This window comes from Aricia agestis, chromosome 5 (assembly GCF_905147365.1).
Source record: "Aricia agestis chromosome 5, ilAriAges1.1, whole genome shotgun sequence".
Lineage (NCBI taxonomy): Eukaryota > Metazoa > Arthropoda > Insecta > Lepidoptera > Lycaenidae > Aricia > Aricia agestis.
Genome location: NC_056410.1, coordinates 15,651,612 through 15,679,418, shown reverse-complemented (window position 1 = coordinate 15,679,418; position 27,807 = coordinate 15,651,612). Strand labels below are relative to the sequence as shown.

At 36.0% G+C, this 27,807-nt stretch overlaps 3 protein-coding genes across 5 annotated transcripts in view; 1 reads left to right on the top strand and 2 right to left on the bottom strand.

Annotated features, from left to right (window-relative positions):
* The window catches only part of LOC121726786, a 78,768-nt gene extending 70,343 nt beyond the window's left edge, over window positions 1-8,425 (bottom strand). The window contains exon 1 of the mRNA XM_042114301.1: window positions 8,298-8,425. The gene's annotated coding sequence lies outside the window, so the exon portion shown is untranslated. The remainder of the gene's footprint in view (window positions 1-8,297) is intronic.
* Window positions 257-27,783, bottom strand: LOC121726785 (putative ATP-dependent RNA helicase DDX11-like protein 8). 3 transcript variants are annotated; one of them, XM_042114299.1, is made up of 15 exons: window positions 27,481-27,783; window positions 27,071-27,191; window positions 26,565-26,911; window positions 25,816-25,982; window positions 25,358-25,598; window positions 24,121-24,388; window positions 23,334-23,635; window positions 22,900-23,067; window positions 21,568-21,780; window positions 21,055-21,243; window positions 20,713-20,819; window positions 20,102-20,262; window positions 16,302-16,402; window positions 16,081-16,193; window positions 257-266 (listed from the first exon to the last, which is right to left on the bottom strand). In XM_042114299.1, the coding sequence occupies exons 1-14, from the start codon at window positions 27,613-27,615 to the stop codon at window positions 16,110-16,112; spliced, it is 2,604 nt and encodes an 867-aa protein (XP_041970233.1). In that variant the 5' UTR covers window positions 27,616-27,783; the 3' UTR covers window positions 257-266; window positions 16,081-16,109. The 3 variants fall into 3 exon arrangements, with proteins under 3 accessions (XP_041970233.1, XP_041970232.1, XP_041970234.1); XM_042114298.1 differs by lacking the exon at window positions 257-266 and having other exon boundaries at window positions 16,074-16,193; XM_042114300.1 differs by lacking the exons at window positions 257-266; window positions 25,358-25,598; window positions 25,816-25,982 and having other exon boundaries at window positions 16,074-16,193.
* Window positions 14,468-16,023, top strand: LOC121726789 (NAD-dependent protein deacylase-like). Its single transcript, XM_042114303.1, has 4 exons — window positions 14,468-14,851; window positions 14,939-15,133; window positions 15,385-15,544; window positions 15,717-16,023. Exons 1-4 carry the CDS (start codon window positions 14,537-14,539, stop codon window positions 15,920-15,922), a joined length of 876 nt encoding a protein of 291 aa, XP_041970237.1. The 5' UTR covers window positions 14,468-14,536; the 3' UTR covers window positions 15,923-16,023.
* Window positions 27,784-27,807: the final 24 nt, after the last annotated feature.

Below are 27,807 nucleotides of genomic sequence, written 5' to 3'. Positions count from 1 at the left end.
ATTTTGCTGAAATTCGGCATGGAGATACTTTGAGTCCCGACAAAGGACATAAGGTAATAGTTCCACAAAATATGCTTCTCTTTACTTTCCTAATAAAATTTTTAAGATGGGATAATATATTCCATAAGTTGTGTGGTCACCCTAATAAATAAAGCGGAGATTACAAAAGATTAATGCATCATGGCGTCCTCGTTACAGCCAATCTTGCCGTGTAGTGTGTACACATCACTAGCCCTCAATGGCATGAGATTGAAGGAAAATTGTTTCTTAGCAAAGTACTTTGGATAATTTGTACCGTCAGAGAAATTTATTCGTAGTGGACCTTGTTTGGTCGGGTTTTTTCAGGTCAATATGGGCTTGAATAACCCGAGTATATTACAGATGTCCACCTACTGACCACTGCCCTACATATCTATACAGGGTGTAACAAAAATAAGTGATAATACTTTAGGGTGTGTACGTGTTCCTTATAGAGAGTTCACTGTGAAAATAGCAGCGCTGAAAGACCGACTTTTTTTCACTTTTGTATGGGGAAACTCGTGACGCTCGGGCCCTTGTTTATACAAAAGTGAAAAAAAATTCGTCTTTCAGAGCTGCTACTTTTACAGTGAACTGTCTACAAGGAACACGTACACACCCTAAAGTATTATCACTTATTTTTGTTACACACTGTATGTTTTTAAAAGTACCATAGGCAAAATAAGCGTTCATACGGTAAAAATCGATTTACAAGTTTTTTTTATTAGTTGAAATAGTAGTACTGTATAATACTTCAAGTGCGTATCTAGTTTGATAAAATTAATATTGATTTTATAAGAAGGAAGTTTTTTTCACTTAATTTGCAATGTAAACCTCAAGGTATTTGGTAATGTTGGTAATACAAGCTGGTTATTTAAAAAAAAAAACAATTATTCATATTTAAACAGATGATGTCCGCAACTCCGTTGCGCCAAAATTAGTTTATCGCGCGGGAACCGTACATTTTTTCGGGATAAAAAGTATCCTATATTCCTTTCCCGGGACCTAAAGTATCTCCATACCAAATTTCATTTTAAATTTTTTATTTTAAATTTATTCAGAAGTAAAACAATTTTGATTTTTTTTTTTCAGCGAAATCGGTTGAGCGGTTTGGGTGTGAAGAGATAACAGACAGACAGACACTCTTTCGCATTTATATAAATATATTATATTAGTATGAATTTGGAATATAATTTTTTAGATTAGGTTAGATTAATGTAAGCCTAGGGTCTGGAAAATACGGGCTTGAATTTTCATTACATTCCCGAGGCATGTTTTGAAATTTTATATTTCTCATTGAGTTTCACGCTTCTGATTTAAAATCATGTTGGAAGGGAAATAGGTTTAATATTTTAATCTCCGTTTTTTCCGCATGAAAGGAACTCTTTATAATGGTAGTGCGCAAACAAACCTGTACAAAATCCATTGTAAGGGAACGACAAACAAAGAAATATACTTTTGTGTATAATGAAAGCTATTTTACTACGCATTTAGGTAATTTGACATTATTATTATAATATACTATATTCATTTACGCCATCCATGCTAATATTATAAATACAAAAGTGTGTCTGTCTGTTATCTCTTCACGGTCACACAGCTAAACTGATTTTGCTGGATATAGAGATATTTTGAGCCAGGGAAAGGAATATTTTGTATCATACATGATACGCTTACGCTTTTTTTTTTATGAAATAAGGGGGCAAACGAGCAAACGGGTCACCTGATGGAAAGCAACTTCCGTCGCCCATGGACACTCGCAGCATCAAAAGAGCTGCGGGTGCGTTGCCGGCCTTTTAAGAGGGAATAGGGTAATAGGGGAGGGTAGGGAAGGAAATAGGGTAGGGGATTGGGCCTCCGGTAAACTCACTCACTCGGCGTGAAAAAGCGCAAGCGCTGTTTCACGCCGGTTTTCTGTGAGAACGTGGTATTTCTCCGGTCGAGCCGGTCCATTCGTGCCGAAGCATGGCTCTCCCACGTTAAGGCGGGTAAACGAATTTTGGCGCAACGGAGTTGCGGGTGTTATAGCTTGACCACTGTAAAGTCGACCATCGTAGCATACTCGTAGCATACTAAATGTATGCTACGAGTATGCTACGAGGGTCGACTTTACAGCGGTCAAGCTATATATTATGGCGTAATATATTTTTTATAACAAGCAGTAGCTTAACATCTAGAATAAGACCACTGATTTGTGATATATTTTTTAATATTTTAAACTATATTTATAATATTTTAATATATATACTATTTTGTAAATTAATTTCAAGTTTACAGGTAAAGAAAGAAAAAAGTGAAATTATTTATTTACTTACCTACGTAAAATTTCAAGTACCTAATTATAATATTACTAACTTAAATATTCTTTGTTCACATTTTATTTTAGAAGATTCAAATATGATGCGACAAGTTTTAAATTTTTAATCCGATGTAACTTTCGATTTTGGTTTTCCGTTAATTAGTTTCTTGTTTCAAAGGCACTTTGAGGACGTAGAGTGTAGAGTTGGCACTATAATTGCTGAGATTGACTGTAGGTTAGCACTATTTTTGGTTAGAGTCTAGAATACTAATTGAGAAAGCCTCGAGGTACTCGTAGCACTATCAAAGCTTTAATTATACATAACTGTGTGATATTTTTACAAAATATTACATGGAAAAATCGGCCAAGTGCGAGTCGGACTCGCTCACTTAGGGTCCTGTACCGTTATAGAGCAACAATAGGCCTAAAATTGTATTTTTTGTGTGTGAGCCTAAATAATTATTAGCTATTTGACCGAGCTTTGCTCGGTATTCGATAAAACACAAATAAAATGACATTTTCTAAAAATTATTCCTAGCTAGGTCGATTTATCGCCCCCGAAACCCCCTATAATATATTAAATTTCATGAAAATCGTTAGAACCGATTCCGAGATTCCAATTATAATATAATATACAAGAATTGCTCGTTTAAAGATATAAGATTTTATTTAAATTTAATTATTATTAAAGTATAAGTCTTGTGCATATAATTAATGATCTTGTGAAAGTTTCAAGTGCCCACCTGTTGTCATTATTGAGTACCTAAATGACCGAGCTTTGCTCGGTATAGCAAACACTCATTGACTTCGTGTTACTTAATAATGCCATCTGCTGGTCGTTAAAACAATTAGTTGCTTACAAAATAGTATTATTATTCGCCAATAGATGTCAGGAAGAGTCATATTTTTCTGTTTATCGATTATCGATAAAACACGCATAAAAATACATTTTCTGAAAATGATTCCTAGCTAGATCGATTTATCGCCCCCGAAACCCCTATATAGTAAATTTCATGAAAATCGTTGGAGCCGATTCCGAGATTATATATATATATATATATATATATATATATATATATATATATATATATATATATATATATATATATATATATATATATATATATATATATACACATACAAGAATTATTTAAACATATAATACAAGAATTGCTCTTGAGACACAGCCTGGAGACAGACAGACAGTCTCAGTAATAGGGTCCAGTTTTTACCCTTTGGGTACGGAACCCTAACAATGAAAAATTTAAAATAACATCATGAAAAACTTAGTCCATATCTGTATGTGTACAATTAATAATTTAGCATAAAAATCTTGAACTCTGCAATGCAACAATTTTTCTGGAATTTGCGGCTTCACGGAGTAAATTAATTGTAACAGATGCAAAAACCCGGCTGCTTCTGACGTTTAATTTGTAATGGCGGCGGTAAAATTATAAACTCCAACCTAGATTTATGATTGCTTTAAAACAGGACTTGAGCTACATTTTTAAAATACATTTTGAATATACGCAAAAAGATTTTATGAATATAATGTGGTAGCTTCTCAGCATGATGCTGATGATTTGAAAGTTGATTTTGTTTACTTTTAGGTTTTAATTCATCAACTTGCTTTCTGCATAACGCCAAGTATAAGTACTTCCCTGTTCAAACAACAAAAGATTCCTAGGTAAAGAACTCAGAATTTCTAAGAATCATGGTTCTTAGAGTTTCCGAGTTAGTTACATACATAATTATTATGTTCATATTAAGTTTGATCAAAGTTTATTTGGTAAATATATTGACCAAGCTTATGAACATACGTGGGAGAGCCATGCTTCGGCACGAATGGGCCGGCTCGACCGGAGAAATACCACGTTCTCACAGAAAACCGGCGTGAAACAGCGCTTGCGCTGTGTTTCGCCGAGTGAGTGAGTTTACCGGAGGCCCGATCCCTTACCCTATTCCCTTTCCTACCCTCCCCTATTCCCTTCCCTTCCCATCCCTACCCTCCCCTATTACCCTATTTTCTCTTCAAAGGCCGGCAACGCACCTGCAGCTCTTCTGATGCTGCGAGTGTCCATGGGCGACGGAAGTTGCTTTCCATCAGGTGACCCGTTTGCTCGTTTGCCCCCTTATTTCATTAAAAAAAAAACATACGAGCGACCACGAGCGACTTAGAAAATGTTTTTTGCTTTGAAATACAATATCTACATAGAAAATATTTATATTTAGTCACTATTATCTGTTACCTTCAATCTGCTCTGCATATACTACCAACATCTTTATACTTTTTCTTTCGTCGCAGTCAGGTAAAATGTAGGAAATAACGGGCAATTTCAACAATGTTACCTTGTGCGGAGTGAATGAAGTTTATTGGTGAATGAATTAGACGACAATGGCCGTCATTGCTAGCGAATGGACGGACAAAAGGCATGAGATCATGCAACTATGATCTTGTGATTTTGTTTGTTGCGAATCCCGTGATCCACAATTTTCAAGAATTCATTTACGATTTACGGAGTTTATGGAATACTTTGATGTTTTCTTGGAAAAAAACTATTTTTTCCGTAAAAGTCTTTTTTTTATGAAATAAGGGGGCAAACGAGCAAACGGGTCACCTGATGGAAAGCAACTTCCGTCGCCCATGGACACTCGCAGCATCAGAAGAGCTGCAGGTGCGTTGCCGGCCTTTTAAGAGGGAATAGGGTAATAGGGGAGGGTAGGGATGGGAAGGAAAGGGGAGGGGAGGGTAGGGAAGGAAATAGGGTAGGGGATTGGGCCTCCGGTTAACTCACTCACTCGGCGAAACACAGCGCAAGCGCTGTTTCACGCCGGTTTTCTGTGAGAACGGGGTATTTCTCCGGTCGAGCCGGCCCACTCGTGCCGAAGCATGGCTCTCCCGCGTCTAAATTTTCTACGATTTTAAAGACGAAATATCGCTAAAGTAATTATTAAGGGCCTGTTTCACCACTTCCTGATAAGGCTATCCACCAATTAACTTGACAGATCAAGTATGGAGAATCTGTCAAAAAAGTTGTGAATAGCCTATTAGGCACTTTATCAGAAAGTGGTGAAACAGGCCCTAAGGGCCTGTTTCACCGCTTCCTGATAAGGCTATCCTCCACTTAATTTGACAGATGGAGTATGGAAAATCTGTCAAATAACCCTATCGGGCACCTTATCAGGAGGCGGTGAAACAGGCCCTAAGTATACTAAAGTTATCAGGCACTCAGCGCACTCTACTGTATCTAAAATATAATATTTTTATATTTCTATGGGATAAGAACTTTATGAGTTACCGTAAAACATAGTAGATATTCAAATATATAAAATTATGACTGTAACACGCTGGATTTAAAGTAATGTAAACCGAAGGTAATATACGTTTTCATACTCGGTCATATTATTTCTTATTGGCGCCGCATGTGTTACAGACTTGCGCACGTTGAATATTAAATAATATTTCAATATTTCTATTTAAATTAAAGTACCGTATTACTTAAGCTGTAATAAGCCAATATATTTATTATAGCTTATACCTAGATACTAAGTAGCAGAGAAACTGGTTAGCGCTTTTTGTAACTAAAAACTTCTTTCACGCGATGGTGTGTACCTTTTTAAAGGTGGAAAAACGTCATGTTAAAACACGTGACCTATTCGAAACTTCGTCTATTCCGGCGCAGCGCAGGAGAGAAAGTAGTGGTATTATCTCTTTCTAATGTTTAAGTTTTCACTTCTATCGGCGCTAGCTGTTTTCTTCAGAGGAAAGTCTGTAATCTGTATGGATAGAGCTGGCTTAGGGGCGGTAAAGGAATAAAGGGACAATCTATAATGCTTTTACTTTGATTTAGTAATAGTAAAAGATATAGTAATAACGAGAATGATAAGCCAATATTTCTAATCATTGATTCAACAGGCGTTGATAAAATTAATACAAAATATATGCAGTCTATTTTTGTAACTTCTATCTTATTCTTCTTCACATTTTTCTTTATTTATATCGTTTTTGTTTCGTCAAGATTCTAAAGTAGCTTAAGTTAAAAACGATGTCCCTGAGTATGCATTGCAAAATTTCTTTCCGCATTGCATATGCAAACTCAATCTTTTCTACGTCTCCAGGGGATGCTGAGGAGTCTTTGGTATTTAATAAATGTCGTTATTTGCAAGGTTTATTAGCTTTTTATGATAATAAGCTTTAGGAAGCTTATAAATTATAAAAGGCTTCTCTCTCATAAAATATGTAAGTAATCAAAAAAGTGTACACCTAAAAGGTATAAATCTGTTACAGAGTAAAAGGGTTTGTAGATAATGAATAATATATTTTTACTTCAATATATTTTTCATGAACCTATTGCTTACCTAATGGATATTATGATTCATGTACTATTTATGTATAATATTCTTATTTCTTTCACATAGGCGCAACGCATAATCTAACTTATATAGTTTTATTATGCGTTTATAAGTAATAACTAATAATATTAATTCTTTGTTTGAATCAAATCGGCTCTGAAAGTACTGCGCCGATTCTGATGAAATTTGTCACAAATGTAGAGACTACGGGATTATAAGCTAGTTTCATGACGGAATCCGGAGGTTTCCGGATTTGTGCAGAAATAAATAATTTTATAAATTAAACTAATTTCACGCACGTATGAAGTAGCGTGAAATTAGCACAATAATAATAATAATAATGAACTTTACTCCTGAATTTAATTTGGCTCTATGTATTATTGGAGAGTGCGTTAAAAGCTAATGTGTTTTTAACGTTCTTATCGACAGCTATGCAAAATATTACAGTCAAAATATTCATTCATTAAAGTCATGAAAAAAATCATTAACGTTGTGTGATTATATTATGCTCGGTGGCCGCAAAGGAAGATCTTCCGACTGATAAAGGTGTTATTTGCTTGATCAGGCCGAGCCGTGATTTCAGTTGTCGTCTATATACCGACGCAATTACAAAACTTCGATAGCGCGATGTAGGAATGTGGCGCTAATTGTGGGTACCGCCACAAAATAATGAAAATAATTAGGACACACTAAAAAGAGACCTCAAAACAGTGTATGTAGAGCCGAGACAAAGGTAGAGCTGTGGCTAGAGCCATATACATGTAATAAAAGTTCTAAAAATGAACACCAACTTTCATACGAACATGAAAAGCCAACAAAAAGTGTCGGGTGGGGATTAGACGAAGTTGTTATCGAGTTACGTAGTTACGACAAAAAAAACGCAGTTTGCGGACGTTTACCGGGAACCGTCCTTTGACTTTATCACAATAGAAATTGTTTTGACAAAGCGCTTATGCGGAATAATGGAACGTTTTCCACATAACGTCGAGTTGGTAATTTCTGGAGTTTTTTTTTTTTACATTTGTATTTCCTTTTTTTTTATTTTAACTCTCCTTTTTAAATTTTTTATTTATTAATGTGTAACTGTCTGTCTGTACTTTTTCGTGGTGTTATACGTCTCTATCTGTTTGTCTATCCTTGATATCGTAGATCCTAGCGGGTGAAGCGATTTTGATAATTTTTCGTTTACAAGATTGAGTGAATTTTCCAATGTGAAATCATCATCATAAGCTCTAGTATAATAATAGATTTTTTTATTTGAATCCTAATACTCAATTGTTATTTTATTCTAAAAACCGACAGAAGCAGCTAACTTTATTTATATATTATGTAATGAAAAACGAGGTAAGTACTTAAAAAAGTATTCCCTGAAGCTCAACCTATCTTTCAGTAAATAGAGTAAGTAGTAAAGATTTAATATTATAATAGTTAGACGTTCGAAGGAATCTAAAACCATATTTCGATCTTATGTCCGCAGAGCAAAATGTTATTGCAAAACAAACCATATGCTACGATTTACTAAACCACAACAAGCGAAAAATTAAAAAAAATAACACAACAAAACACATAAAAATAAGTTCGCAAATTAAAAAGTATGGCGTTTATTTTTTTACGCTAATTAACTTACCGGCAAATTATTTCCCGCGCTTCTTTTTTTTCACGACTGGCAACCGTGTAGCCACTGAAACTGCCCGCCGCGTTCTAACGTGTTGCAATGGTGCCCTAAGGACGGCGCATGCCCGGCTCCTATGACGTCAATCTTCTCGTTCATACACAGGTGTCGTTTCATTAAAATACCGCAGATTTCTTGAATAACCACACGAGATACAACTGAAGTTAGATATTTTGTAGTTAAAAAATACCAGCCTCCAAAATCAGTTTTGCCCGATCGTCTCCCGCTTTTGGGCTTTTGCGTTGTAAGTTGTGACCAACTTGTGACCTAGTTTAAACTATGTCAGAAATCTGGTTGTACCGTGTACGGTTGTATAATGGTATACATATAAATACAAATTCAAATTATTTTGTGCCTGTAAATGCCGTCGAAACATTCGGTGTTTACCGAGAGTTAATTGAATGCCCATTTTCATTATTTGTTGTTTTGGTTGTTTGATAATGGCAATTAGGATGAATTTAAATTCTTGTTACAAAACAGGCTAACAAAACAAATATTAAATAATATTCATTTACGACTTTGAACTCTAGATAAGAAAAAGATTTACGTGGTAGAACCATGCTTCGGCACGAATGGGCCGGCTCGACAGCAGAAATACCACGGGCTCACAGAAAACCGGCGTGAAACAGCGCTTGCGCTGTGTTTCGCCGAGTGAGTGAGTTTACCGGAGGTCCAATTCTCTACCCTTCCCTTCCATATCCCCTTCCTTACCTCCCCTGCCCTGTAATCCTATTCCCACTTAAAAGGCCGGCAACGCACCTGCAGCTTTTCTGATGTTGCTTGTGTCCATGGGCGACGGAAGATGCTTTCCATCAGGTGACCCGTTTGCTCGTTTTTCCCCTTATTTCATAAAAAAAAATCCCAAAATTTTTGTCCCTTCTTTCATTGCCTTTTCACGCAATTACCAAAGCAAAATGAGATACTACATTTAACCCATCAAGCTCCATAAGCTCACCGGTGACTGGTGAGCGAGACACAATAGAATAACAAAAGATTTCCAAGAATCCACGATCGAAGGATTAAGATAATAATATAAACAGGATTCGCCACTCAAATCTCAATCCCACTGATGCTTGTCACAGAGCTAAGACCTAACATGAAAGAGGCTATACTGCACTTACTAATTTACTTACTCTTCGTCATATTAAAATAAGTAGTGGTTGGAATTTATAGGCATAATTCTACTGTGCTCTACAGTTTTTTTTTATTTTATTAGGAGGCAAATGAGCAAATGGATCACCTGATAAACTACCCATGGACACTCGCAACATCTTAAAAGTTGCAAGTGCATTGCCGCCTTTACCTCTTATAGGCGACAATGCACTTGAAACGCTACTTTAAATACGCTCTCTTCTTAAAGGTTTGCAATTTATGCCCATGAATTGGGCTAATTCCGGATTAATAATACAACCCTACACTGGCGCTACAACAAGGCTTTTAACGAGTAGATAATAGATATGCTTTACTTCTTTCGTTATGTAAAAGAGGTAACCGTAGAGTTCGTAGACATATTAAAAGACGGCGCAGTGCGCACCGCGCAATCCGCAAGTCAACACTAACTATATAAAGGAGTTACGCACGCGGCACGCAGTTCTTTAATTTGCGTGTCTGAATGACTTATGAGTGTCACTATGTGACTGCTATCGCTTTCAATGAGATGATCCGTCTGCTTGTTTTATAGTTCATTTCATTAGAAAATTATTTTGGTAATGTAGTCTTTACATAACTACCTACGAATGAAGTTTTAACATATAGTTTAGGTCTTAGTACAAGTTTTACGTGCTAAGATCTTTATTATCAATTCATTCATTTTATAAGTACTTAAGTGGAAGGTACAACTGATGTATAGTGTTGTTAATTGTTTGGACTATTCTATTATTTACCTACATAGTGTACAAATATTGTATTGTAATACTGGTTAGTGGTTATTAATAAAATAACTAATAAGATCTGTGCGTCTAGACTCTAGCATACGTCCAACGAGATATTATCTCACTATCGAGTGTAGTTAAAAACTAATCTTCTCAAAATGTCAAAATCTCGACAAAACTAAAAATGTGTTATCAATTATCATGTTAGGGTTCGCTAATTTTAACGACTGATCTACACGAGAAAAAATGTAAGTAAGTATGTCATGTTCGGGTCAATAGAGATAAAGAGACAAACCATCAAACATCGAGAAAACTATATAATATAGACAAAATAGTTTCTCGTTGGCGCATGCTAGGCGCACTGGAGTACTCGCAGAATCGAGACAGTAGCGGTCATTGACTACCTGTCAAAAGACTTGTCATTTTCTTTAAGTTCAATATCAATATATTATATCACAATCGTGGTTTATATAATATAGAAAATGACCGATGTGAACTGAATATGAAGCATATCACTTCGAATTTCAAAGTAAAAAGTTGGAGATCATCATTCTAAGAGTTACCAAGAGGTTTTCCGATGACTCTCTAATAATCTGTGTTTTTATAAGAGGTCAATTTTATTCTTAAATATTCTAAAAACAGTGCGAGCATTTTTCATTTAGCGCCTAGACTGAAAAGGTCAATGACCGCTACCGCCTCGTTTCGCCCAGTACAGTTTAGGTACTTTAACGTTTATAAAATTAAGGATCGTATTTGGATCTTGTACTGATAGATCCATTAAAGCTTTCGGAGACAGAATATTAGAAGGGAAACAACGACATGACAACAAAGGACGTGTAATTGAAAACCGTTTGTTGGGAGAACGTTATCCCAACTGCCTACTGTTTCGTCCGTAGTGTTTAAGCACATCACAGACGGTGAAGATACTATGATATTTTATCTTAAGATGCCCAAATATCAAATATTATAGTATCTTATAGGCTATCACACACGGCTAAGATACGATGTTATTAAAAATCTGTTAATTTCCTTACGAGTGTGCGTTGGTGCCACACGTATTCCTTGTTAGAGTTCTATATACAGGGTGATTGACTACGAGTGATACTGCCGTACTTCTTGATTTGTTAGACAGCTCCTTGGACGATGATTCTGATATAGAATGTGAAATGCAGATTGCAGTAGCACATTCCAAAAGGAGAATTTGGAAAGAGCCTCACACAAAAAAGAGAAAACCTGCGGCGAATTTAACCTTTATCAAGATCTGTCAACGAAGAAGTTTCAGGAGTATTCCCTTTTGGACGCGGCACGGAGCATCCCACTAGTGCGTCCGATCACCGATGAGCCCGCTGCCCGACACAAAAACACCCTGTATTCATAAAGATGTATTATATTTCGCATCTTAAGATAACATATTAACCGATTCGTGGCCACTGCCGCGCCCAGCGCGTCATTTAAAAAGATTCAGTGAGGCCGATGACGCGATAGGCATACAAGGATTGTTAACAAACACGTTAAAACTAATTTATTATACTGTAATTACAATTCCTTAGTCTAAATGTGCATAAAACACTACCAGTGGCCAATGCCGCACGTGGGGCGTCATCGTTTAGCAGGGCCGATGACGCTTATGGCGCGTCATCGAACAAACTGCTTGGCCTGTGGTAAGAATTCGTGAAAATGAAGGTGGCAAGATACGAAATGTATATATTCATATCGCTCGGTATCTTAAGAGGATACACCAAGGGCGAGAGAAATTGAAAATAGGTATTTGAAAATGTATTGCTGTCTCACCAATCTCAAGTCTCCCACCGCAGAGCGCGATAGAGACAACACGACTAAAGTTCTAATAAAAGAACAGAAAATCTTCGATTCGTCCGCTGATTCCTTCTCCAAAACTTAACCGATTTAAGTTCTTATTCATTACGAATTATTACATACATTTTCAAATGCCTATTTTCAACTTCTCTCGCCCCTGGTGTATCCTCTTAAGAGATTTACAAAAACTAGAGATCGCCCAATGGTCGAAATTTGACCTTATTTTCAATGACATTAGGTCTACTACCTATATTTTGTAAAAAATATTGACTTTATCATATTTTTTTTCAAGTCTTGTCTCTGGGACTTAGCTGATCTCCGACTGGCCGTGTAAGCATTGTCTAATAGTATCTAAAAGGGACCATTCACGGCAGGACTGCACGGCAGTCCTGCAGTGAATGGGCCTCACTGATTGGTTCACACTCGGTGTTGCCGGCCGGAAACACCGAGTGTGAACCAATCAGTGAGGCCCATTCACTGCAGGACTGCCGTGCAGTCCTGCCGTGAATGGGCCTTTTTAGATTCAATAAAAAAAACTATAATCCATTTTCAATTTGTCAACTTGTTGTCAACAGACTTCAACCATAAATAAAAGAGTATAATTCGTATGTATAGGCTTGTCACTCAAAAATTTGTCATTTCTCATGTGTGTGTGTTGTAGTGTGTGTAATGTTTTATTTATTTAAAAAATGTATGATAAAAGCATAATTTCAAAATAATATTAGTTCGATGCACTCCTTCACCATATAAACTATAACTGTGCAAAATTTCATGCACGTAGGTACGTTTCCCCATTTTTCGTAAAAAGGGTTACAAAGTTTTTCGCTTGCGTATTAATATATAGATATTTTTTTCTTAGATGAGTCTGTCGACCTTATAAATATTGATCATAATAATTTTACAATTATTTGATAAGTACAAAATTGGCCCCGTGCGAGTTTCTTACGCCGCCGGTTCTTCTCGACGGGTTCGAGTCAATCCACACGGCGCGGCGTGTTGTGTCGTCACGGCAGCGTGCAACGCACACAATATGACGGACAGCAGCCCCCGAGACGAAGCGGGAGGGGGTGTTGACGTTAATTATTATTAAAGACTGCTTCGTAATAACTAATAACGCTGCGATGACGCAGCGCCCGTGTGGCCGGGTCAAACGGCAGCGCTACGTCGACGCAACGCTGACGCAACGCCCGCGTGGACAGGCGCGTTACCGAACCCGTAGGCAACATGTAGTCCGACATTCTGAAAGAATTTAATTTGATTCAAATTTATTCAAAAATAAAACAATTTTTAAATTGTATAATTATTGAATAAGGTAAAGGTAATAATATGAAAACTGTGAGGTATATTAGTTAAAGCCTTGGCGACGACGCATGCGTGATGCGTCCATGTGTTTTCCGTGTAAATTCTAGACTAGGAATTTTGGTGAGGACGCAAGACAGTATAGGTACAGTCTTGTGGCGTCTTTGCTAGTGGCACTCTGATAAAATTGCCGGGTGACGGGCGGCGTAGCGTAGCTAGTAAGTCGTAGGACTCGCAGGTGACGAGTGTCTCAACGTTGTATGCTACCGATGTCTATAAAGTGACACTTTACAAGACGGTGACGGCACAGTATAGCAATATTAGTAGGGATATGTCATATTGCTATACTGTGGTGACGGTGACGACGAGCGGCGCGCTGTAAGCACCAAAATATCCTTGTTGGTTTAAAGCATGTTTAAAGTTGTAATGAAACTTTGAAATGTGAACTGTGAAAGTCGCAAGTCGCAAGTCGCAACTCATAGGACGGCAAAAATATTTTGTAAGTATGTAAAATAATTGATGACAAAAACGAAAAAAGGCATTGAGTTATAGTGCGTCAAGAAAGTGAAGAAATTAAAAAGTGGCAACATCGTAGTGTCATTCCTTTCAAACCAATCTAAGAAAAAAGGGATGACACTACGATGTTGCCACTTTTTAATTTCTTTACTTTGTTGACGCACTATATGTAGTATGTTCCACTGTTTCGCGGATCGTCCAATTAGAGCTAAGTACTATACTGTACCCGGCGAAACATGGCGGTAGCGGTCATTGACTCCCTGTCAAAAACTTGTCATTTTCTATATAAACCGTGCTTGACAATGGATTGGGAACATCTGACACTTCATTGTCAATCGCGGTTTGTATAGAAAATGACAAGTTTTTGACAGGGAGTCAATGACCACTACCGCCATGTTTCGGCGAGCACAATATAACTGATTAGCCTTTTAATTTATTTACACTAAGGAATTGGAGATTAACAAAATCAGTTTTGAAAACTATAACAGAAATTTTATTTTCCCGCTTTATATGCTGACACTTGCAATAGTTTAGTTTAGAGCCTTGTTAAAAATAAATATATCAGCTGTCGATTGTCAGTGTCATTTGTCAATGTCAAAGATTGGGAAGAGATGTCAAATGGCTAATGTTGATAAATATTGGATACTGTACTTCGTTAAATTTTATTATTTAATTCAAGCTAATTAATTAAGTATGTGCATTAGTTTAGTAGGAATAACAAGTAGATTATTAACTTATCGACTTGCACCAAATATGGCGGTACGGCAGAGCAGTGACTTCGCAAAATTCAAAGAAACGTTAAAAACAGCTAGCAATGTTGTTATTCTGTCCGGAGCTGGAATAAGTGCAGAATCTGGTATCCCTACGTTTAGAGGAGCTGGTGGCTATTGGAGGAAGTACCAAGCTTCATCCTTAGCTACTCCAGAGGCTTTTAAAACCAGTCCAAGTTTAGTATGGGAGTTCTACCACTACAGAAGAGAAGTTGCAGCTAAAGCGCAGCCGAATGCGGTATTCTTTATCTAAATTAGTAATTACAAATTTTTGGACTTTTACTATTACTAATACATTTAATTGCGATGCTTTTCTATTCTTCAGGGTCATATAGCCATAGCAGAATTTGAGTCAAAACATGGAGAAAATAAACAAGTTACAGTTATCACACAAAATGTTGATGGACTACATGCGCGGGCTGGTACCAAAAACTTAATTGAACTCCATGGGAACTTGTACAAGACAAGGTGCACAAAATGCAAACAAGTACTTGAAAATCATGATAGCCCAATATGTGAGGTGAAAATTTTTAGTATAATCTTATACTTAAGTATGTACTTTAAACAAGACGATATGTTACGGTTTTCCGGTGTTTGTATGAAATTTATGTGGGAAAATAGGAAGAGGAAACAATTAATTACCTATACTGGGAAACTCCTTACTTCTTTTTCTTTATTTAAAGTCTAAGCAAAGCTTTGCTCAGACTCATTAACATGAGTGTTTATGTGCTTTTTAAAAAGTTCTATTTTACTTTGAAATATATTTTTTAGGCTTTAACTGACCGTGGTGCCCCTGATGCTAATGTTGTAGGATCAGATATTCCTGTAAAATCCTTGCCACATTGTAAGAAGTCTACTTGTGGTGGTCTGCTACGACCACACATTGTATGGTTTGGTGAAAGTTTGGAATTTGAAGTTCTTCAGAAAGCTGGTATATTAGATTTTTAATAGGAAAAAAGAGTAGATGTTAAATTTGATTCTGGTACATAATTCAATTCTTCTCAAATTTAATTTACTTATTTATAAATTCCGCATACATTGTAACTGAGGGTCAACAATGTGTTTAAGGATGAAGCACCTAAACTTAATTATCATATTTTCAGAGTCAGCCATGGCACGCTGTGATGTCTGTCTAGTAGTAGGCACATCTTCTGTGGTATACCCGGCAGCTATGTTTGCACCCCAAGCTGCACAACGAGGAGCGATTGTTGCAGAATTTAATATTGAACCAACCCCAGCCACACCAGATTTTCATTATTATTTTGAAGGCCCTTGTGGCACTACATTGCCACAAGCTTTAGATATATAAAATATAAATTGTTAAATAATTATAACATAAGTTGAACCTGTCTAACATTATAAAAGGTTTTTGTAATCTGCCTAAACAGTAAACTGTATAATACTGTAAATATATAAATTTAGAAGTAGAAAGCAAAATTATATTTATTGGATTAGTTTTTATTTAACATAATGTTGCAATAAATATTTTTACAAAGTCATTGCTTGTTTTTATGCCTTGCAAAAAACTTTGCTATACTTCCGATTGATTGTCCAAATGTGCAGTTACTTTGAAGGGATTTCTGAAACAATAATAAATTAATTGTTATGTAAATATGAAATAAAACACACATCAATATTGTTTAGGTAAATTAGGTATTCATTCATAGTAATATGTTTTATAAACTTACTTGTACAAATGTGGGTAAGGCCGAAACAGTTTGTGGCCTAGAGTATCTGCTGTCCACAAGTAAAACACACGCATAATCATTAGCGTGTCTCACAGCTCTACCTGTAACCAAATATAATTAAATTAAAAAAAAATTAAGTATGTATAAATTTTTTTTCTTCACTATAATAATATGACGCCCGCAACTCCGCTGGGCCGAAATTAGTTTATTGCGCGAGAATTTTTCCGCAACTAAAACTATCCTAAGTCCTTTTTCGTCTCTCAAAGTATCTTTATACTAAACTTCATCCAAATCACTTCATAGACCGGGATATGGTGACACAAAATTCTTGGTCATTCGTAAATTGTACCAGTATGGCGGTTCTTCAGGAGTCTAATTACGTAAAGGCAAAAAGGAAAACGATGGTCATAGCGCTCGCACTGGCGGCCCAAACGCGTGGGCGTTAATCGAACGCGTCGGATAATTAATAACGAGTGTCGAACAATTTGTTCCACAAAAATGCTTGTATTTTCAGATAATCGAAAAAAAGAAGTAGGCGGTAGCGTAATGCCATACTTCTCGGGTGTGAAATTTAAATAAAACAATAGGCTTGATGACTATTTTTTTTTCTTATTGGTAATTGAACGACCCTTAAAAAATAGAAACATCGCTGAAAGAATGACTTTGATAGCTTAAAAATTCACCAAGATATGACAATTTTAACATCTCATAAAATAGACCTGCCCGAAACGCTCCATACAAAGTGCTACGAAAGACTGACGTCACTCTTTCGTAGTTTGTATGCATCGGGCGAGAACTTTGTTCGATAGGTATATTAAATATTGCGTTTATGAAAGTGGTCTAATAACAAAAGTTGCTTTTAATTGCATAAGTTATCGAATGGTATATAAATATTAAGAAATATAATTGAAAAAAAAATCGACTTGATTATCAAACTTTGAAGGCGCATAACAAAAAAAATACAAATGCTATCGAGCTGAAATTTTGGGAACACTTATTTTTTACCGTGATTTCTTTATTTTATTAACAAAATTCACTAATCTATGACCTTGTCATCAACCCTATTGAACCGTTTGTACCAGGCTAATTTTTGCATAGCTAATCATCGTCGAGTAATTCACGAAAATCACCTTGCCATATTTTTCCGAAAGTTCCCAATGGCCGCCATACCACTGCAAAGGAGTGATGTTTTTTTCGCCTAACGATTTGGCCAAAGCAAAAGAGGTTCCATAAAAGGTAATAAGTAGTGTCCGACCGAAACTGATTTTTCAGCCGAAACCGAAACCAAAGTTTCGGCCTTACTCTTAGTTTCGGCCTTACTCTTAGTTTCGGCCGAAACCGAAACCGAAACTTGGTAAAACATTCAAAATTACGATTATTTACTGAAATTTATTGGTTTTTAACATAAATTACAATTTTTTAAACTAAAGAAAAAGTACCACATTGAATTTTTTACTTTTTGCGACATTTCTTACCATAAATATTATTATTCTTAGACTCGTATAACTTTTTGTACTATATTCCGTTTTTTTATACGATTTCAAGTAGATGCGTTTCGTCTCATTCACAGCATCCGTTTTTTATTTATATTATTATCCGTTAGCAAATTTTTATCTTCTAAACGCCCAATATTCGAGTTTTAACTTCATAAAACACATGTCCTGTCGGTGTAGTGGTATGACAGATATGCGTTTGGTTAGCTTATTTATCGTTTCTTGCTATTTGTTACTAAAACAACGTGACAAGGCTCAAAGATGATAAAAACGTATAAAAATCATCAATCAAACGTATAACGTAAACTTAGATTCATTAATCGCGATTAAATGAAGAATGTAAAATCTATTTTAAACAAAACGAGATTCACGTCGCCATATAAACGCGTTCATTGTTCAATGAGAACTTAGTTTAATAAAACGTTTAAGTGTGATTGGTGAAATTCCCCTTAATGTATTATAACGAAGGATTACCCTAAGAAACAAGAGCAGAAGTTATTTGAAGTCATTTTATTTAGGTGCGATTCACCTAAGAAATAGAACGCGCTTAGTGTACACTAAATTGGTTCTACACGTGTAAACGCGTTTATAGCACCAAATTGCATTTCACTAACATAAAGTTCACAACAAATCCGAGTTTTATCTTCAGAACGTCCAATGTTGCACGGTTAAACTTCACTAAAGCCGTTAAAGTCCTGCTAGTGTAGTGTCATGGCGAATAGAAAATCATAGACGAAAAAATGATGTGTTTGGGTAGTTTATATATCGTTTTTTTGCTTTTTTATTGATCCCCGTAGGAACGCGTTTAATGAGAACTAAGTTTTATAAAACGAAGTTGTGCGATTGGTGAAATCCTCCCTTAGACATACTACTGAACGACGTACTACTGAAAACAAAATCAATAATTGCAGTATATTATTTTTATGGGAGACATGGACACGACCGCGGTCGAAGTTCAAAACGAAATGACTAAGCAAACTTGCAGTTGACGTCACATTTTTTTTCTCCAAAAGGCGTTTTGCCACTAAACCTGAAAAATATACTGAGGGCCGCAAGAGTGAAGCTTACGGGGAAGTGGGCTAGATAAGATTCTAGCAGGGTAGAAACGGTCTAAGTACTAAAAGATTGCGTGACCAAAAAAAAAAGAGTGAGGCGAGATGATTTACTAGATAAATCTCACAAGATATATCCTAAGATATCTTATAATCTCACAGTGAAACAAAATTCTTAAGTTCACACACAATATAATTTTTAATCGTTTGTTTGGGAAACATTGTTAAAATAGCACGTAATTTGCCAACAGTTATAATTAGACATCGGATTATATGCACGATCAATGTGCCGAAATATGCATGCAAGTATGCACGATAAATGGCCAAAATATGCACAATCAAAAGTCACTTAGATATTATTAAAATGTATTATTTTTTGAAGAGCTTTCCGGTGGTGCCGTAAATAAAAGCGTCAATTTTATTAAATTTCATCAAATCCAGGATTTTTAATTTAATATACAGCACCAATGATAATTTTCTACCAACATTTTCCGATTCCAATCTTAATGTCCATGGAAGTTTAAGAAATCGGTAACTACTTTATTAAAATTTTTTACTAATGCTGCCAACTACAAAGAAAATGTTTGTTTCTAGAAAGATATTGTACCTATCGGGTGTATTGCATTCTTTTAATGGGGATGGAGCGACATATTTGAGGTGTTTTGATCCATCCTACCTCTGTTTTGTGGCCTCGGTGTGTGTCATAAATCATGATAGCTAGTTTGGAGACTACGAGGACGTAAAACTACCGAAATATACACTATCAACGAAAAATTGCCATAAAATGCAATATCGCCTAAATAGTGTCATTATATGCATTTGCGTATGCAAGTATGCAAATGCATATAATCCGATGTCTAGTTATAATATATTAAATAAGCCTGCTTTTATCGTAGAAATAAAATTCAATAATATAATTTCGATAAAAATAAGTTAAGACAATTTAATGAAAAAAAAGGAAGTGCTAATTTTTAATTTAGGACTAAATCAAAAATTACAATAGATGATGGCGAACTAAGCCAGGGCCTCGCTGGCAAGCAAGCTCGAGTTAACTGCGAAGTTTACCGAACGATGCATGAGTTTCGGTTTCGGTTTCGGCTATATTTTGGCCGAAACCGAAACTAAGGCCGAAACTAGATTTTTTGGCCGAAACTGGCCGAAACCGAAACCGAAAGTTCGGTCGGTCACTAGTAATAAGTGTTTTTCCCTCTTCAAAGTTAGGTAATTGAACATCGATTTGAAGTTATATACTCACCAATACATTGATTAACAGCTTTCATACACAAGTTCTCATAATAAATATTGCCCCCTCCCGGCGTCTTTCTGTTAATATAATTGATCTTTTCCTGAAGCTCTGCAGACTTTATATTCGGGTATGGCATGCCGACGACTATAACGCACCTTCCTAGGTCGTCACTAAAACAAATATGCATCATAAACTAAAAGAATCAAGGGCTCTACACAGCTTAAGTTTAGGAGTTAACCCTACCAACATCAAATTGATGACTTGCCTCAGATTAGGAAAGTGACTAGATTGATGAATCTTAGGCTAGAAAAACGGTAAAATTGATTACATAGTCGACTTAGGTTATGAAAGCGACTTTTATGAAAATAGACGATCATATAATATAGCCTCCTCCCTTTTGGAAGTCAGTTGAAAAACAAGTTATAGGTTAATACAGCAGCGAACCTCACATAAAACATAGTTTTTTTTAGTTCAGGGTAACAAGTAACAATCATGTAAATCAAGACTATTACAAACATACAAGATACGCGCCAATCACATATTAGCCTCCTGGCAGTCGGGTAAAAACACAGACTCATGTGAATAAAAAGCGTGAATAACAAATCCCAGTTTAAGCTGACCTAAAGTTGAGTCCCTCACTCAGTTTTCCGCCAACAACACTCAACAGTAACGCGCCGTTATGTTCAGCGCTTTTCATTTTTACCGCAGTCGCGAACTTTTGTAACACCTGAAATAAAAAGTTGGATTTTATTACACACAATTTTATTTTCTATAGACCGTCTTTACATGTTTACTACTAATACATTATTTTTTTTAATAAATTATTTTTAATATGTGCTTGACTTTTAAATTTTAATTTAAAATTCGTTAATCATACCTAAAAAGGCAACAGATACATACGTATTTCCGCAATTATAATATTAGTGTGAGAGTGTGATATTATACATAGGTAAGTAAATTACCTGATCAACATCCGAAGCTAATTTTGGCTCACGGAATATCGTTTTCTTCTTACATATAGCTTCTATAACGCCAGTAGTCTGCAGGTGCTCATATAGGACTTGCTCGTACGAATATGAGGGTAGAAAACAGACAACACCGCCTGGTACAATACTGACTATGTTCCTTAGTATACGACCTACTTCACTAAGCTGGAAAAAAATCTTATGAAATAGCAGAATACGAGTAAAGGGCTTGCAAGATAACTGGTAGTTACTTTTGTAATTTCTAATTGCGTTATTATTATAGGGAACAGTAGATGGCAGCACTTGTGAGTTGTGACTTGTTTAGCAAATAATCAATTAAACTTTTTGGATTTTACACCAGTATGCATCATTTTTTGGATAAGATTGAAGGTACTAAAGGTTGCAAGAAATGGCTGAAAGTAGTTAATCAATTTTAAGTTTCGAATTGGCGACCCCAGTTCGCTGCACCATCATTGCCTATCCAGGTTGAGCATTACAATCAAAACTCACCAACTCCTTCGAACTCCTATTTTCGTATGAGAAGTGTAAGTTGACACTAGAAGGCCCAGTAGTCAGGCATATGCCTAGAACATTCTCCGCAGGTACCACATGTTCGCACCTCACTACATTAACTCTGTGTGTTGTGTGTGTGTCTGTGCTGTTGTTTGTCAATAGCTCCTGAAACTCCTTTACTGGTTCCATGGTTCCACCCGCTACTATTACCTGAAATGCATAGATAAATAATTATTATTTATTAAGATGTAGTTTTAACACTTACGTCATATTACTACATAGTATATTGAAAAGATGCATCACTGACCTCCATTATACAAGTTGTATTTTTTTTATGAAATAAGGGGGCAAACGAGCAAACGGGTCACCTGATGGAAAGCAACTTCCGTCGCCCATGGACACTCGCAGCATCAGAAGAGCTGCAGGTGCGTTGCCGGCCTTTTAAGAGGGAATAGGGTAATAGGGGAGGGTAGGGATGGGAAGGGAATAGGGGAGGGTAGGGAAGGGGATAGGGTAGGTGATTGGGCCTCCGGTAAACTCACTCACTCGGCGAAACACAGCGCTAGCGCTGTTTCACGCCGGTTTTCTGTGAGAACGTGGTATTTCTCCGGTCGAGCCGGCCCATTTGTGCCGAAGCATGGCTCTCCCACGTAAAGTGGAGGTCAGTGAGATGCATGCACACAAACGCAGTATGGGTGCGGTGCGAGTTAATGCGTAAGAATATTGAAGTAAACTTGCGCGCCCCTAGACAATCGTTTTTATTGTGCAATATCACGTATTGTGCAATATTATTGATCGTCTATCGGTAGATATTGAACGCGCCCGTCTTTCAATCTTATTGTCAAATAAAATGTTCAACAATGTAGAATCCTAGGGACACTGGCTCATTAACACACCCAGTACCACTGCGGAGCGCACGTCTATCCACTGTCACTGTCACAATACAACTGAAACTCTTGACTACTTGACAATGACTTATACAGATTGCATCCTTACTACCATTATATTATGTCTATGCTTACTACTGGTGTTTATGAGACAATGTTAAGTATCTACTATGTAGATACACTGCACATACACTACAAATAATATTGTTGAATGATATTGCACAATAAAATTGATCATCTCCCACCACGAATTGCTAATTATGCGAGCGAGTTATCAGAGAGCGACATCTATTGACGTTAGTATGAACTAGGAGCTTTGTAGTTGAAATCGTTTTTGGGCCTACAAAAGAGAAAAAAATCTCTACTGAACCAAATTAATCATCTAGAAGTTATAGTTTTTATTTACAGACCAGTAATAATTCATTTTTTTTTTATTCCTCACCGATCTAGAATCTTCCACAAGCGGCGCGAAATGCTGGTTAGGGTTCAGCAGAGCGTAGTGTAACCCATGAGTGTTGACAATAACACGGCCATCTTCGCTCCTCTCACAGAGTCTTTCTAATAGCTCTAGTACTGCGTATAGACCACTGCCTGCCGATACTTCAGAGGGCTGAAAATATAACAGTTAACTTTTATCTAGACCATCTTGTAAAATGTATACAAAATCGGTTTCTCAAGATGTGAAAGGGTGCTAGTTTTTGGGGAAGCAAATAGGTGCCAACCTGCAGACATGCCATGCAAAGTAATAAAAATAAAGCTAAACTTAGGTTATTTTCATTACGCATTGATAGTCATATATTAATTGAATATCACGAAAGAACAAAATAATTAACTGTGAATGAAAAAAGTGATAAAAATTAAAATTAAAACTCAAACCTGTTGATTAGTCTTAGTCTCTACAGATGTAACTTCTTTTTCAGCAACTTTTTCTTCATCCTTCTTTTTAGAAATATTTTTAAGAAACTCTTGAAAGGAGCTCTTTTTAACTGTACTTTTCTTGTTTTGTTCTTCCAACTCTTGTTGGTTGTACCTCATAGAAAATCCGTGTAATTTCGGCGCCAATCTTGATAATTTACAAAATTCAACCAAAGGACGCAAATTCAGGTGGTCTATTTCGGCTTTTATAACAAAATCTTCTATCGTATAAACTTTAGCATCGGCTGCTACATTTAACATCGCTGTAATGTAAGTAAACATTTATAACAGTTTTTTAGTAGTTATAATAATAAAACTTGAAAATAGTTGCTATATTTAGATTCTGTTGTTAAAAACTAGATTTTAAAATATTAGTATAGGTGTTCATAAAATGTTATCCCTCTTACTTATAAAAACATTTACATAAAAAAAAACTATATAAAGGATCTGTTGGGATCTGTTTTCTTTATCTGACTAAAAGTCTCGAGATAAAGATAGCAGACCCTGTATTATAGCCATTGCATAAAACCGTTTAAAGAAGGGGTAAATAACATTATCACACGAAAGTTTGTGAGTTTGTATGTTTGTTACTTCTTCAAGTTTAAACGACTGGCGCGATTTAATTTAAATTTGGTATGGAGTTAGTTGATGTGTGTATGGAGTTTGTGTGGGAAACATAATTTATTTACCCTAATAAACCCCAAATAACACCTTGGGGCACAGCTAGTAGCATGATAAAACAACAAACCTATAAGTCTTCCGATCACAAAAGATATTTGATTTAACAGCAACAGATTCTTACTACTGAGTTTTGCTCTGAACTTATTGATGTAGAAATTAAGGTATGTCTTCACTGATGACAGTTGCTTAGCCAATACAGGGGCAGAGTGGGCATTCTCCAAAGCTGCAGTCAGACCGTGAGCTTCATCGAATATCACCACATTGTTTTTTAGTTTCAATGATATTCCAGACCTTGCTCCACTGCTTACTAAGCCTGCATGACTCACTAGGACTACCTGAAAAAAAATGTAGTACCATAATATAGCCACAAAATTTTATTACAAAACAAGTGAAAAAATATTGTCTATACTATAATATTATAAATGCGAAAGTATCTCTGTCTGTTTGTCTGTCTCGCTTTCACGCCAAAACTACTGAACCGATTGTAATGAAATTTTGTACACAGATAGTCTAAAGCCTGAGAAAGGACATAGGCTACTTTTGAACTGGAAAAAGGGATTGTAAGGAGATGTATATGCGTAAATTTGTTCAAATTAAGTTAGTTCCAAAAATTCATAACAGATGGCGCTAAGAGTCGCCTACATCGCCCTAGCGCTTGCTTAAACGTCTTTCTATAAGACGTGGTACCATCTTAAGTCAGATTTTTCGATTCTTTCGATTGTTATACACGTTTTAAATAACTCACTACTCAGTACTTAATATTTATCTATGCAGTGACCGGTGACGTAACCTTAAACCTATCAATGATAAATAGTTTATGGGTAAAGTTGTGTAATGGCTTTAAAGCTAATTACAAGCTTTAAAATTTGGCATAAATAAAGTTTAAAAAAATAAATATTATGTGCACACTGCACAGCTGTTTTTGGGTATTTTGATTTAAGGAGTACCAGGGTTTTAAAAAGCTTTTTGACACCAATTTTGTTGACACCGCGCGCTATAAACTGAAGTCCACGCGGACGAAGTCGCGGGCAACAGCTAGTGTTTATATTTACACTTTATTCTGAGGATATCTTGGATTAATCTTAAAACAAAAAAGGGATAAAAAAGTAAACAATAGATGACCATTGCAAAGAAGAGCCTTGATTCTATTGGTCTTTGGTATTATTGCCAGTCTCCCAACTGTTTTACAAGATATAGTGCCTCATCTTTCATAAATACAAAGAACTAGTTGGATAACATAATTATTAATCTACGAATAACTTAAGAGTTAAGACTAGTTTAGAAGGAGGCCTTATAATACAAACCTCTGCATCACTCAAAGCCATTCTTGACGCATAATACGGGCAGGCCTTTAATTTCTTACCACATTTAACCAAGTCCTCCATATCCATAATATCAACAAGAATGTGCTCTTTCAGCTTATTTATATTGCTCTGATTATAATACGGGCAAGCTGTGCATGAAGCCGTTTTAGTTTTCTTCAGCACCTTTCCATCATCACCAGTGGAAGTAGATTTTGTTTTCGATTTTTGCATATCCAAGCATCTGAAATAGTGACTCGCATTTTGTACACAAGGAACAAAAATGCCTCATTTCCTTGGGTAAATCTGGCCCTGATTTTTCGTATAAATTTGGCCATGAGGCTTCTTAATTAAGCAATCTGTTTTTATTTTAAGATATTTCTCAAGTTCTTATAATATTTTTACTCGGAACTGCATGTGGATTGCTCCACTACTGTCCACTATAACTGTCCACTACTGACCTCTCATTAATGAGATTGACATTCTTCAGCTTGCTAACATCGGAATTGATACAGTAGTGCTGACGAGAGGCCAAAGTAACAACCCTGGTATTATCAGAAAACGCTGTTCTCTTGATCTCGCCAACAAATTGTGACAGTTGGCTGTGAGTTCTACTGCTTATGTAAATCTGAAAATCAATTTATCTGTAGTTAGGTACCATTGAAAATATTGATTCATAGGCAGATGGCTGACATTTGATTGGGTTATGTCAATTCAATCTCTATAAACACGGGCGCAGGCGCACGCGTCGGAAGACCGCCGCCGCGGGCCACGAATCCGCGTGCGGGCACCCGTCGCGTGCGCCCATCTCATTTAGCGCTGCTAGTATAATTTTGATCTCGAGCGTGTACAATTGTGTCGAGTAGATTACCATGGATTATTTGGCAAAAAAACGTCAACAAAAACAACATCGACTGTGAAAAGCGTGCGCCCGCGCCGTGTGCCCGGCGTTCGCTGCGCGTGTGACAGTCCGTCGCCCGCGTCCGCGCTCCGTCACACGCGCCTGCGCTGCCCATACTATTTTTCATTATTCAGCGTGCGCCCGCGCGAGTTTTAGCGTTGGCAATTAGGCCTAAGAGAATGGCAATAAAATAAGTAGATGCCATATCAGTTCCTTTAATAATACTTTTCTGTATTTGTATGCATACTAAACATTGGATATTTGGTATAAGGAACAAAGGTAATAATTTAATGTTAAAAAGAAAGGTACCTTAACAGAATCATCCTTTTCTTCTTCAATAATTTCATCATCTTCAGATCCATCTTCATTTTCATTTTCGACATTCTCCACAAGCAGATCATCGTCCTCTCTTGGCTCCTTGTCATCTAATTTGTCCTTTTCCTCAATATTCTCCTTTTCCTTTTTCAAATTCTTGCTACCAGCTTTAAAGTAGTGCTCTATTTTGTTTGTATTTAATTTACATTTTGCAACCCTGTTTTGTAACTCCTTAAAATATTCATCTTGCTTTTTAATTTTTTCCAATTGTGTTTGTAGACCAATTAATTTTTGATTCTTTTTTATTTTTTCATATTCCTCTTGGAGCCAGTCATCAGCATCTAAAAAATTACATAATAAGAATTTTGCAATCTGACTGTATAGAACTTATGGTCTAGTCAGGTCACTTTCCTTCAGGTCATGTCCCCTGTGACCCCTTCACCCCCCCTTCGGACCGCACCTGAACACAGGGAATATAATGAATAAACTATAAAACTTACCTGATTTACTATCAATATCATGCTTTAAAACATTTATTTCTTCATTAACATTTTTTATTAATTTTATTCTACTATCTTTAAGCCATTGAAGAGCCCCACAGCATATACTTAATGATTTGCCCTGTTAAAATGATACAAAAGAAATATTTTAATGTTTTTTTATCAATATATTTTTTAATTTATTCATAGGTCCTTGTACAATTTAATCTCAAGAATATACGCTGGAAGAAGTAACATTATTTTCTACCAAATAAATATTCATTAAAACTTTTAATTTATTGTGACATTTCAGAATCAGAATAACTTATTACACTTTATGTAAACTATTGTACTCTTTTCTTATCATATTTCGATAGTTATTATTTTACATTAGTAGTAGAATAATGTCGTTATAGGAAAAAAAATCTTACCGTTCCTGTAGGACTCTCAAATATCCCTAATTTACCTTCTTCTATAGTGGAGTATAGCTGACTCATAAACTTTGTTTGTATGTCATATGGTGTGAAGGGAAATTGAAATATTGGTTGTACACAATCTTTATCCATTCTTATTCCGAAAGAGTTAGGTACAATATTATCAGATGAAACTATCTCAGTAAACACCAAACTTGACGCACTTTGGTTGTTTAGTATATAATATATAAAAGGACAATTGTACTAGGTTAAAGATCACTTTATGCATTAATTATTTACTAATTAACAGCTTAAAATACATAATTATTAATTTTATAATTTATT

What these genes read in the sequence shown, in the direction of transcription:
- LOC121726785 (XM_042114299.1), bottom strand. Translation starts at nt 27,615, where the DNA reads ATGGATAAAGATTGTGTACAACCAATATTTCAATTTCCCTTCACACCA. An exon ending in AGACTAAGACTAATCAACAG is followed by an intron (nt 23,068 to 23,333) that starts GTTTGAGTTTTA and finishes TTATATTTTCAG; the next exon opens with CCCTCTGAAGTATCGGCAGG. An exon ending in AGCTGTTAATCAATGTATTG is followed by an intron (nt 16,403 to 20,101) that starts GTGAGTATATAA and finishes ATTTGGTTACAG; the next exon opens with GTAGAGCTGTGAGACACGCT.
- LOC121726789 (XM_042114303.1), top strand. Translation starts at nt 14,537, where the DNA reads ATGTGCATTAGTTTAGTAGGAATAACAAGTAGATTATTAACTTATCGA. An exon ending in ATGATAGCCCAATATGTGAG is followed by an intron (nt 15,134 to 15,384) that starts GTGAAAATTTTT and finishes TATATTTTTTAG; the next exon opens with GCTTTAACTGACCGTGGTGC. An exon ending in TGAAGTTCTTCAGAAAGCTG is followed by an intron (nt 15,545 to 15,716) that starts GTATATTAGATT and finishes TCATATTTTCAG; the next exon opens with AGTCAGCCATGGCACGCTGT.